Here is a 12,292-nt window from a genome sequence, read left to right as displayed (position 1 = left end):
ATTATTTGTAAAAGTAGAAAAACAAAGTGTGACCATTTATAATACATTGACATCACTTTTATAGCACATATACAGTATAACTAAATGTGCCTAATTAAAGGGTGCAAATAAAAGTGAAAGACTTGTTGACAGGCTGGTTTGTTTAACTTTTTATGTACTTTTTATATATTGCAATTTCATACACAATTAATACATATTTACTTTGTTTAAATTTTCAGTAACAATACACTGTAGTCAATGCAAAAATACTTCTTAAACCATTTAAGTGAGTTTTGCACTTCCAAAAGCATCTATGCAGCTCAATCATGTGCATGTCTATTAGCTGAAAGCAGAACATAAGCTGACGGAGTCAATGCCCCCGAGTCCTTCGATCACTGATGTTGATATTGTTGCTACTGATGTGTACCGTTGGGCTGATAAAGAGGTTATATTTTGCAGTTATCTTATTTTGGTCGATCATAGTGCAAAGTTGCTTTTGGGATTTCACTATTCATTCAATAAACAAAAAATACTTATGTGTAGATCTGCAATCCTGACAAGCATAAATGCCAAGTGAACAAACATCGGCTCATTTCCAGTGAAAAAAGAAAAAGAAAACAAAAAGTAAATTAAGAACAGAAATGCAATTGAATTTGTATGTATCACTCATTGGAAAGAAAATCATTTACACTCATTATCAGGAGCAACAAGAATAAATGCTATGTCTAAGATGTACTGTAAACTCTCAAATATTATACACTTAAGTGCAATTTTATGTGATAAACCCCACAGCTTGCTTCTCTTCCCCTTCTCCCCCAAAACTGTATGGGGAATGAGGCTGCACAAGAAGAAATGCAGAGGGCAATTTGCATTAGATTTGTTTTTAAAGTTGTCTCACTTAATATGTTTAATAAAATTTCCATGAAATACACACTTTCTGCAGCTTTTCTGAGCTTTTCTCACTCAGGGTAAAATTCTCTTCCTCTTCTGGGCTGAAATGGTTAATCGCAAATGCTTTTGATGTCCCAGGGGAAAGTTTTAGATTTTTGCACAACAATCAAATAAAAATCATGTACAAATCCTCACCTTTTCCTAAAGCTAATGCAAATTGCTGCCCTGACTTTCAGCCCTGCTATTGAGAGCAGTTGAGTGGTCAGTTGGTCAGTCAGTCTCTTCAATCCACTTTGGTCTGAAATGCTCCAGCCCCCTGTGACCCTGCACAGGATAAGTGGATATAGAGGATAGATGGATGGATGGGTTTAAGGACCAGCATGGCCTCTAGGGACCACTAGTGGGCTTTGTGACTCACAGGCTAACATCATTCTATTGCAGCACATCCTGACATGGCGTGCTCCTGTCCACCACTTACAGCTGCTGTTTCCTACATTCCTATGGTCAACCATGTATTGAAATTTAATAAGTCCTCACAATTCTGCACAGTATTGCACAACAGAGCATCTTCGTATTTCAGAATAATTATAATTTGCACTATATTCATCTTTGAGCCACAACCTATAACAGACATTGGAGTAACATTTTATTCTGAATGGGAATATAGTAACCGAAATATCTGAGGAAAAAGCCAAAATCGGATACAGATGTTGTAAGCCAGTGAATGAGGCTTAGGCTGCTATTCAGGAGACATGCAGATTTCAAAAATTCACCTCACCCATTTAATGTAAAGTCTTCAATCACAGTATTCTGTAGTACTGCATCTTTTCTTTGGGTTCCTTACCACTTAAACAGCTAGTCTCTCTCACTTCCAAATACTTTTAACTTTCTGTCTTATTTTTGCCAGACATTATCCTACAGTGTTAACATTTCTCATGGTAGCATGAAATCTTAACTTGGAATTCAGCATTTGGCTCAACATGACAACATTCAAAGACATAAAGTGAGGGAAGGAGGGACCGCTTTTTTCATCAGTCTTTGAGAACCTTGCTATCCAGGCCTTGCTATATGTAGACACAGATTTATGCCATTTGTCCAGCCAAATTTTGACAAGGCAATTACAGAGCTCCTCTCATTTGCAATCAGAAAATATATGACTGATTATTATTATATTTCACTCTAGTATATGCTGTGTAAATGTGTAAATATGACACAAATTGTGCAAAATTGCAGGGCATGGTGTTTTGTCAAAGAGAAATCCATCTTTAAATACTTTTTCAAACTTTCACACTTAAATGGACAGATGAGAAGTAACTAACTCTACATATCAGGTCTATGCAAAGAAACATGGTGGTTGCTGATGTATGTAAAACCTACTATTACAGATAGCATATCTGCACGCAGAGTTTGCATTTAATGTGAGGTGTAATTGGGGTCTTGGAGGGGCTTATGTTTGCTTTTATCCATAGAAGGCCCATTCATACTACTGTAGGCTATTAGCCTCTCATCTATTTTAACATCTTTACAACTGGTTTCAGATGTATGACGTATATGAGGTGCTGTTACATCTTTTACAACCTTACACAGACTCAAAATAAATCACATAACTTGCAGTAAGTGCTACAATGTCCCAAAGATGCATTTTTACACTGGCCAGTTTGCTCTACAAACTATTATACAAATACCTTTTTTATTCCATCTCTGTAAATCTGCAAAAGATTATTTATAGGAAGTCATCTCCACCTCACAAAGACTAAAGTGCTAGATCCAGGATCCAGAACAGTGTGCATTCTCAAGCTAGTATGGCCAAGAATAAATAACTCCTCTTGCAGGCAGCAGACATGCTTACAGAGCTGGTAGCTAAAAAGTTCAGTGGCAATCAACTGACCAAGCAAGCTTTGATGGATCCATTTCATGTAGAAATCTGAAATTTTGTAAACAGACCACTTCACTGCTCGAGATGTCATTTTTTGAGGTGTGTGAATGCAAAGAAAAAGACAAAGGCATGAGAAAGAAACAGTCTGCTAGAGCAGTGGAATCAAAGTGATGCTGAGCAGAAGGAACGACTGCAGCTTCTGTTTCCTGTGGAGAGAAACAGGAAAGAATATGCCGAAATCCAAGTAATCAATCTTGCTAAAAAATATATAACCCCCTCACATGTGACCATTAAGTTGTTTTAGAGGTGTAGTGATAATTCTGGAATTGATTTTTCATTCATGATGTTAATCTGTCAAAATATTTACAGTGTTATTTCTATGATATAGTTGGTACTACCTGTGAAATTAACATATTAAGGCAGTAAAACCTGACAATTTAAAATATGACATCGATCTAGAGAGAGACAGCATAGCTCCACAGGAGCTACTCATCAGGGTCTTATCCATCATTCAGTCCATACTTTTAGATAAAAATTTTCCAAGTGTACACTGCAGAAACAAGAGTGCAAGAAGGTTTGAAAATTGTCTAAGGTTTGTTAGACAATCGTCTGTTTTTTAAATTGAGAAACCTAGATTAAGTTGAGAAATTATTATTACCGATACAATAACGTTAAGAATTATTAACATTATTTATTTATATTTATTTAAGACTCTGAATTACTAGATGAGAGCCAACTTTCAGTACATAAGGGCCTTTTAACTCTAAAATGCCTAAAACTAATAATAGCTATATTCGCCAATTAAGTTTTTAAGTGTAAACTTAATTGGCGAATAAAGCTATTCTAAAGTATATGATCAGTAAACCTAAGATGGCTGTTCTTAGTGTCATTAGGTGACAAGGGTCTCTTGTTGCTTTCTGTTGTTGTTTTCTGTTATGATGATGATTATTAATCTGTGCATTAATCTCCTTCTGCCATACATCTGCTGAGGTGATACTCAAAAAATGTCATATGTTGACACAACCTGGGAGTGAGTAAGTATATTATTTCTGACCTTAAACTCCTGCGAAGAAACAAGATTGTTACCTTGCACGTCATTGATGTTCATGTTTGGCCGATCACTGTTCCTCACAGCTGGTAGACTGGAAGGCCTCTGCCTCCTGGCTCTGGAACATGTACTGTAAAACAACACACACACACACGCATACATTTCGTAATGTAACCCCTAACTCTAAACAGGATTTTGACAGGATAATTTATTATCCAAAGTCTTCACTGTCACAAGGACCGATACAGGAGATCCTTCCTGCCTGCTGCTATGTCCCTTTTATTACCCTTTAATCAATATTTTGCATCTATCTATTGATCTATCTATCTATCTATCTATCTATCTATCTATCTATCTATCTATCTATCTATCTATCTATCTATCTATCTATCTATCTACCTACCTACCTACCTACCTACCTACCTACCTACCTATCTATCTATCTATCTATCTATCTATCTATCTATCTAACTGAGAGGATTTAGTTTGGCAACTTATAACTTATAACTTACAAAACGTTTAGGAATGTTGATTCAAGGTCTGAAGAAACTGGCATAAAGCTTCACCTAGTGGACTACATATGTAGGTGTATCTTTATACACATCAATTAGCCTCATCTGAGCCATACTGATACTGGATAAGAGGGGTTTCTTTAAAATCCAAGTATTCAATGTCTAATTTTGCTACAAATTATTCTAAGATCGCCCAAGTTTGAGTTTAGTATACAAATGTATAAATAACAACATATATAATAATATATAACTGTGAGTCTGCCTTAAAAAGCAGCATTACAGTGGAGGAACTTACTGATTTCAGGTTGGATTCAATCTCGGTAAAGTTCCACTCTGTTAGCGGCAGGCTTAAACTGAAGGGCTAGAAAGGAGGCGTGGAGAAAGCACATGTAATGTTCATTCAATCACTGATGGTGTGTGAATTTGGGGCACTGATAAGATTGAAAATAAACATTGTATTTAAATGGATTTGAACGAGTGTATGTGTGTGTGTGTCTTTGCACAGTGAAGGCCTACTGACATCCATAACAGTGGCGTTCCCTGCTTCCACTGAGCTCTGCTGATGGCTCCTCAGTAGCAGCTGCTGAAGCTCGTCCAGACTCATATCCACATTCTCCACTGCATCAGGAACTTCAACTCTACACACACACACACACGCACGCACGCACGCACACACGCACGCACGCACGCACACACACACGCACACACACACACTCATAGTGCAGTGCTTAGTGGGAACATGCCACATACACATATTCCACCTTCTTAAAACTATTTGAGTGAATGATCTAGCCTTTATTACTCACCTGTCCAGTGCAGCTTTCTTACTCTTCCTCTCACCGACAGCAACCGCTGAACTCCTCCCTTCCAGAACAGACTGGACCATTGCAACAGGGAGGACAGGCGGTTCTGATGAGCAAACATCGCAAGAGGAGGACAACACTACAGCGTCCCCCCCTCTTACGCTGCCTCCTTTGCTTCCTCCTCTAACTCCTGGACTCACAGGCTCCTCTTTGATTAGCATCATGCACTTCTCCCTGCGGGTATAGCATACATTTAGAATGGCTGCCTTAGCCTGATTGATACATTATATCTACTGATCTCATGAGAATTTCCTGGTAAAACATTACATGGAGGTTTATTTTCTTACTTACTTCGAATGTAAACAAGTGAATGGATTTATTTTACCCCTCTTAAAAGTTACTCCCCTGCTGGGAAAGCCAAAACTCAAAGCTAAAAATAAGTCTGGATGCAGCACAAGGCTTATTTCCATTCCATTCCACCCAAGGAGAAAAAGAATGGCAACAGACTGCACATGATGAAGAGAGCCATATACAGTAATCAAATAACGATACTATTAATACTTTACATTGAAATTGTCACTTGTATTCCAATTTTTTCTCATGTTTATGATCACTTTGAATCAAGAATCAAGATTTTTTGGTTAGTTATTATTTCTCTTAGAGTTAGTGGCTTATTGATGTGGTTGTAATTAGAGGTTTTGGTACTGGGTTCAACAGTAATCTACACCATCTCAACCCTGAATCCACAACATTTCAAGACAGCTGCTTTTATTTTGTACATTTTTGAAGGAATATTTTATATTCATCGCAAAAATAAATCCTGTGACGTCTTCTTTAATGACCTTATCACTGCATTTATTTTTGAGTTTATTTGAATATCTATAACATGTCATTGCTTCATACTTACTTATTTGAATATTTCATGCTAACATTAGTTTTGTTGATTTAATCCCTCACCTGGTTTCGTCAGGCTGCAGCTGGAGGGCCATGCTCGCCTGGGAAATGTCAGTAACATCTGATATGATTGGTCCTCCTGTCAGCCCACTAGTGGAGCAGGATGCACTCTCACTGGAAGGCTGAGGAAGAAGAGAGATGACTGTGATTTGGTTGTGCTCTTCACTCTCAGTTGGTCCAACATTTAATTGCTCCTGCTTATTTTTATTTCCAGCAAATTTTGACATTTTGAGATCGTGTAAAGACATTGTAAAGCCATACAGCATATTTAGATCCCTCCAAATAACATCTACACCTTCATACTTAGTGTGCATAAGCCATAACATCTAGACGGATAGCACTGTGGAACTAAAGGGGATTTCAATCCAGAATATATTCACTGCAATTCAGCAAAAATGCCATGTTTTAAACAAAATTGGCCCTGTTTAGATATTTTAATCTATTTTACACCCAGAAATGCTGAGGGAAATTGTCACTTCTGTACAAGAAACTGTGTCTGTTAAATTTGGTGCCAATATGTGCAGAGTTTCTGGTGCTGCTTCTAGTTGCCAATAACATTTGTGTTGAAAGATGAAGGTCAAATCCTGGATAGTTTACTAATTATAGCAGCCAGCTACGTGATCAGTGTGTTACTTAGAAATGCACCATTAACATTTGAGTGTGGCTATATTTTGCCCTAAGAAAAAAATAAAGATGAGATTCATTTACTCATTTATATGCTTGCTGAAATTTAGGGATTATATATTTACCAGCTGTCAAGCTTGTTATTCTTGACAAGGAGTGTAAACACCTAGAGAGGCCTAATTCGTCAGACTACTATTTTCAGACGTGTCCTCTGCTTTTGATATCAATCAACCGCTTCTTCAAATGTCAACATTGTTTTCAGATTTTGAATTGTCCCATCAGCTTGTTTTATGGCTTTTAGATTTTTTAACAAATAGAAAGCAGAGGGTTTTCTCAAAAGGATGTTTCTCTGACGCTGTTGTTACTTGCACCGCTTCACCACAAGGGTGCGTTCTGTCACCATCACTGTTGTATGTGATACTGATGTATACTTATATATACAATATATACTAGAGCAGTGGACGATACAGAATTATTGTCTCTTGTCCATGGTTTGGAATTTGACTGTGGCTGTGCACTTGCTGAATTTGTTGTCAGCTCTGTTATTCTTTGTCGTTTCTATCAATCATTTATATATACAAATGTTTTGACCTTCTCCTTTATTTGCTAGGATGGAAACAGCCTGAACAATATTGTTAAGATCTGTTCAAAGATTAGTTGAGTGAAACAAATGGATTTGACCTCTTTCTGTGAGCAACAAATCATAAACAAAATCAATGAACATTATCCGAGCACATCCTAACTAACCGATACTGTTTAATTCCAGTATCAACTCATTTACTCATCTCCAAATAATACCTAAGTTTTATGTGCTTCGTCACATTAATTGGAATTTTTAATCTTTAATCTTTTCAATAGTTGTTTCTTATGGCACAAGTCCTTTTTAACCATTTTAACCCTTATTTATTTACATAATCTCTCACCGACTGGATGTAGAAGGGCTCGTGGAGGGGCTCCATTGAGTGACTATGGCTGAATTTAGAAGCAGGAGGGCTGGGGGAGCCATCATCCAACATCAGGGGCCTGCAGGGATAGTCAGATTTCAAACAGTGATACATCTGTAGTGATAACAGATATAATTACATGATTGAACATCTGCCGTCATCCTGAAACATGGAATAAATTTCGGAATAATTTACCAATAAAAAGGATTGAGGATTATGGCAGCATAACTAGTTCAATGTTGCAATACATGGATAGCAGCCAGTATATATAAAATCACTGCACTTTGACCTAGTTTGTCGATCTGTCCAACTTGAAACAAAAACACCTGAATGTATTTGACAATGGCAGACAAATATTAGTCACTGATCACTTTCATATGTGTGAAGGTCAGGATTTACCAATCTTTCTTTAGTTGAGAAAACGTACTAATGTTTTCTGTTGGTACATATCATTCCTTTCCCATGCTGGCCATTCACACAGCGCAGTCAGCAGCAAAGCTGACTCAGCATTACACACACACAGGCTGTAACGGGGTCATGAACCCGCTGTCTTTCCTCACAGTGTGTGTGTTTGTGTGTGTGTGTGTGTGTGTGTGTGTGTGTGTGTGTGTGTGTGTGTGTGTGTGTGTGTGCTAGCGCGTGCATGCGTGTGTATCTGATTCAGCACTTGTCTCTTTTCACAGCACTTGTTCAAATTGTCAGCTTAGCAAGCCCCCACTGTGGCCTGTTTATCACACTTTTTGTTGGTTGCTGCAGTGTGTGTGTGTGTGTGTGTGTGTGTGTGTGTGTGTGTGTGTGTGTGTTTGTGTGCGCGTGCATGTGTATATGCATATATGTGTGCATTATTTAGTTACTCCGTCACTCACAGCTTTCTCTTTAACCCGACAGAACTGGTTGTGTTGGGCTGCATCTGGCTGAAGAGAAACTGAATCAGCTGGCAAAAGAGAAAGAGAGCACAGAATGAGTCAGCATCCTCACACACACACACACACACACAAACACACACACACACACACACACACACACACACACACACACACACACACACACACACACACACACACACACACACACACACACACACACAAAATAGAGGAAAGTTAAATAATTCACTTGGCCTATGACCAATGATGAATGTAATCTCATCAAAACAAAAGACTATACCTGCCTTTTTGGAATATGTGTGGAATATATATTAGGAATTAGAACAGCTTTCATAGATATTGGTCTCAATTTGTAAACCAAAATTCATCAACTATGGGAAATGGATTTAGTAAACTGCAGACCATTTTTTGCAACCAGGATAAATATCTGTTCTGTAACTTACTGCCAGCTCCCACAAATAAAACCATAGACCTCACTGTGAACAGTCCAAGTTGGGGCAGTGGGAATAGTGAGATCAATGACCTTGCGCAGATGAATCCTAGAATGCTATATGGCAATTTCTCTCTCACTTAAACCCTAACTTCTAATTATTGCATTACATTGAATTCATTAATGTAAACTTATACTCCAGCCAAAGACATTGCTGTTTTGCTCTTGCTTGATTCTTAGCAGGTAGGGAGGTCCAACATGTGAACAGCTTGAGACTTCAGTTGTTTCCAAAAGTACCAAGCAAGCTCAGCCTTTAATTACACACCCACCCAACCACTCACAAGCACGCACGCACTGACCTTGTTCATGACTTTCTGTTGCTGTGTATGGTTTTGTCTCAGTGAGACCACCTCTCTCCACAGCACCTCATTCTGCCTACAAGGAGGAAGAGGACAAATATGACACAAGGTGGAAACAAGACACACACACACACACACACACACACACACACACACACACACACACACACACACACACACACACACACACACACACACACACATACACACACACTGCCAGTGGTCAAAGTAATGTATGGTAAGTGTGTGTGCCATGTCATGTGAGCAGGTGAACATTCTCTGGCCTCATTAGTTACAATACTGAGTACAATACAGCACAAAACGCCTCATTCACAACAGCTATTTTCGACAACAATAGAAAAAATGAGCTCATGGATGATTTGTTCCAATTTAGCAGAGAGAATAACAGAGGGGTCAATATATAGTCTCACACTTTCCTAATATGTGATGGAAGTGTTTAAAATAAATTAAGGCTTAGAACAACATCAGATCAGTGCTCTTACAGATAAACAGCAGCTACAGGTTTTTGTTGGGCTTTAGAATCACGCACAAACACACAGGCAAGCACGCAGGCACGCACGCAGGCACGCACGCACGCAGGCACGCAGGCACGCACGCAGGCACGCAGGCACGCAGGCACGCAGGCACGCAGGCACGCAGGCACGCACGCTCTTACTAATATACTAATATACTTACTGTTTCATGTCTTGCATCTGACACTCCATGTTGTCCTGCTGTGTTCTGAGAAGCTGAACTTCATACAGCAGCTTACTGAGATCCTCATGACGGACTTTAGTCTCCTCGCTCTTAACAATGGACACCTGGACACAAAAACACGCATTTCCTTCTAATTTGCCAAGTGCATGTGTGTATATGTGTGTGTGTGTGAGCATGTGTATTCATACCTTCCTCTTGATGTGTTCCAGTAGGTGTTCATGTCCCTGAAGGAAGTACAGATGCTGGAACTCCGTATCGTCTCTCTCAGGCTTCACCAAACCACTCTGCTCAATGTTAACAACCTTGCGGAAACCATCTGCACAAACAACACGAACACATGCACACACAAATTAGTGACAAATTACATTAGCATAAAATTAGAATAAGATTAATCTTGTTAAGAGAAGAGAAGCGAAGAGAAGAGAAGAGAAGAGAAGAGAAGAGAAGAGAAGAGAAGAAAAGAGGAGTTGACATACACATGTTGAGTTGTCGAACAAAGCTGGCCATATTATTGTGTTTGAAGTACTTGGGAAGAACTTCCTTGGCAAAGCGTCCCTGGTCAAAAACATGGAAACTAGTCCCAGTCTGAAAGAGAGAACACATACAGCGGGCATACTATTCAGATTTCATTTTATATTTGCAAAATTGTAAGGTGCAAAAACACATCAATCCTTTTCTATTTTGCTTTATTAATTATGGCAGAACAAGAAGAGAAAGACTCCCCAAATTCATCAACTATCCTTACATGTTATCCTGTCCTTTTAGCAAGAAGTCCAACAAACTACTTACTTACTAAATGATAGAATATGTTTTTAAATATTTACTGGAGAGATGGGAGGTAGATTCACAGTGACACAGTTCCAGGAGTGATTTTAACCTAAAACATCTAGAGAATTGTAGTTACATAACAGGCCTGGTGTGTGATGGAAAATGAACTGGTTCAAGTTGCTCAGCAATGCTAGAGATTGAGAGACACAAATTAATGTCAAAATAAGTGGTAGTGTAGAGGTGCAGAGATCTTTATATTGAATATTGAATATTTGCATCTCTCTGATAACAACATTTTTGGGGCCACTCTTACTCTTTAGTAGCATTTAGTCCTAATGACAATGGAGGACTTTGCATTCTGTAATATCATTGCCCTAATCTTGCTTTTTATTAGCGCACTGCAAATCAGAGGAAGTGCGGTTAAGTCACAGTGTTTGAAAAAGTCAAACATGAACTAAGACCCTGTGTGTTTACACTGTTAATTACATCACTTCTGTCAGGATTTGAAGTCAGCACTTGATTGTAATGTGTATTGAGAGACACTCTCATAATCAAGACAGTCAGCAGCAGACCAAGTGAAGCCTACATTTAAAAGACTGATATTCAGAAAGTCAAACTTTCACCTCACATGTGGTGAGGCTCTTTCCCCCTTGTCATTACAATTATAATAGCTGAATAGCTACAGTAATGATGACTATAGAAGTCATGGGAATGAACAGCAAATGAATGTGAGTGAGTGTGTTAATGTGTGTGTTCATTGAAGCCTTTCCTTTGTGCAATTCATCAAAATCATACAAAACAAATACATTTTCAACATAATTATCTTATATACTGTTATTTGTATTAATGATCAATTACATATGATCTACTTACTGTTTATGGTTAAAGACAATATTATTAGAGAATATTATTATTAATATTATTGACTTAGTTAAGAAGTCTGAAAATATCTCCTCTTGCTGTCAAGACTTCTTCAATCTCAATTTAAAACAAAATTAAAGGAGATTGTAAAGCAAGCAAGCAAGCAAGTTACTGAGTGTAACACTGAGTAAAACAATGGCATCTTAGTGGTGACGACATCTTTTGATGAAAATGGCTAATGGAAACAAGCCTCTATAAAAACAAAAATATATTTCTCGCAGATTTATAATAAAATTGTGTTTGTGAGAATGGTGCATGTGGTTATATAGAATAACTCACAGAACTCCAGCAGATGAGGTGGTTGGTATCGGGATCTTCGACCAGTGTCCAGAGCTTGGTGAGGAAGGCCGGCACATTGTTGGTATAAGAGCCATCAACGCCCATTGCACCAGGAGACTCCTGCATGCTGCCAGGCCTCAACAGGAAAACCAATGTGTTTCTGAAAATGTGTGTTGATATATGTTTGTGTGTGCAGGGTCCCAGACTAGTCCATGTTTGAGAACCTCCTTTGGTGAATATCCATACGTTGTCTCAGTCTCTTTGATTCCATTTCTGTGGTGTCCTTGTTGACACACTCTCACG

General features: G+C 38.4%; 1 protein-coding gene across 1 annotated transcript; it reads right to left on the bottom strand.

Annotated features, from left to right (window-relative positions):
- Positions 1-284: 284 nt before the first annotated feature.
- hsf4 (heat shock transcription factor 4) lies at positions 285-12,115 on the bottom strand. The gene is made up of 13 exons (XM_076141834.1): positions 11,990-12,115; positions 10,498-10,606; positions 10,210-10,337; positions 10,001-10,125; positions 9,305-9,380; positions 8,498-8,565; positions 7,611-7,710; positions 6,067-6,185; positions 5,113-5,343; positions 4,827-4,944; positions 4,602-4,667; positions 3,833-3,924; positions 285-2,952 (listed from the first exon to the last, which is right to left on the bottom strand). The coding sequence occupies exons 1-12, from the start codon at positions 12,113-12,115 to the stop codon at positions 3,865-3,867; spliced, it is 1,326 nt and encodes a 441-aa protein (XP_075997949.1). The 3' UTR covers positions 285-2,952; positions 3,833-3,864.
- Positions 12,116-12,292: the final 177 nt, after the last annotated feature.

This window comes from Genypterus blacodes, unplaced genomic scaffold (genome assembly GCF_046128005.1).
Source record: "Genypterus blacodes isolate CSIRO-AG114 ecotype Tasmania unplaced genomic scaffold, CSIRO-AGI_Gbla_v1 ptg000021l_1, whole genome shotgun sequence".
Classification (NCBI taxonomy): Eukaryota; Metazoa; Chordata; class Actinopteri; order Ophidiiformes; family Ophidiidae; genus Genypterus; species Genypterus blacodes.
This window is presented reverse-complemented; position numbering and strand designations above follow the sequence as displayed.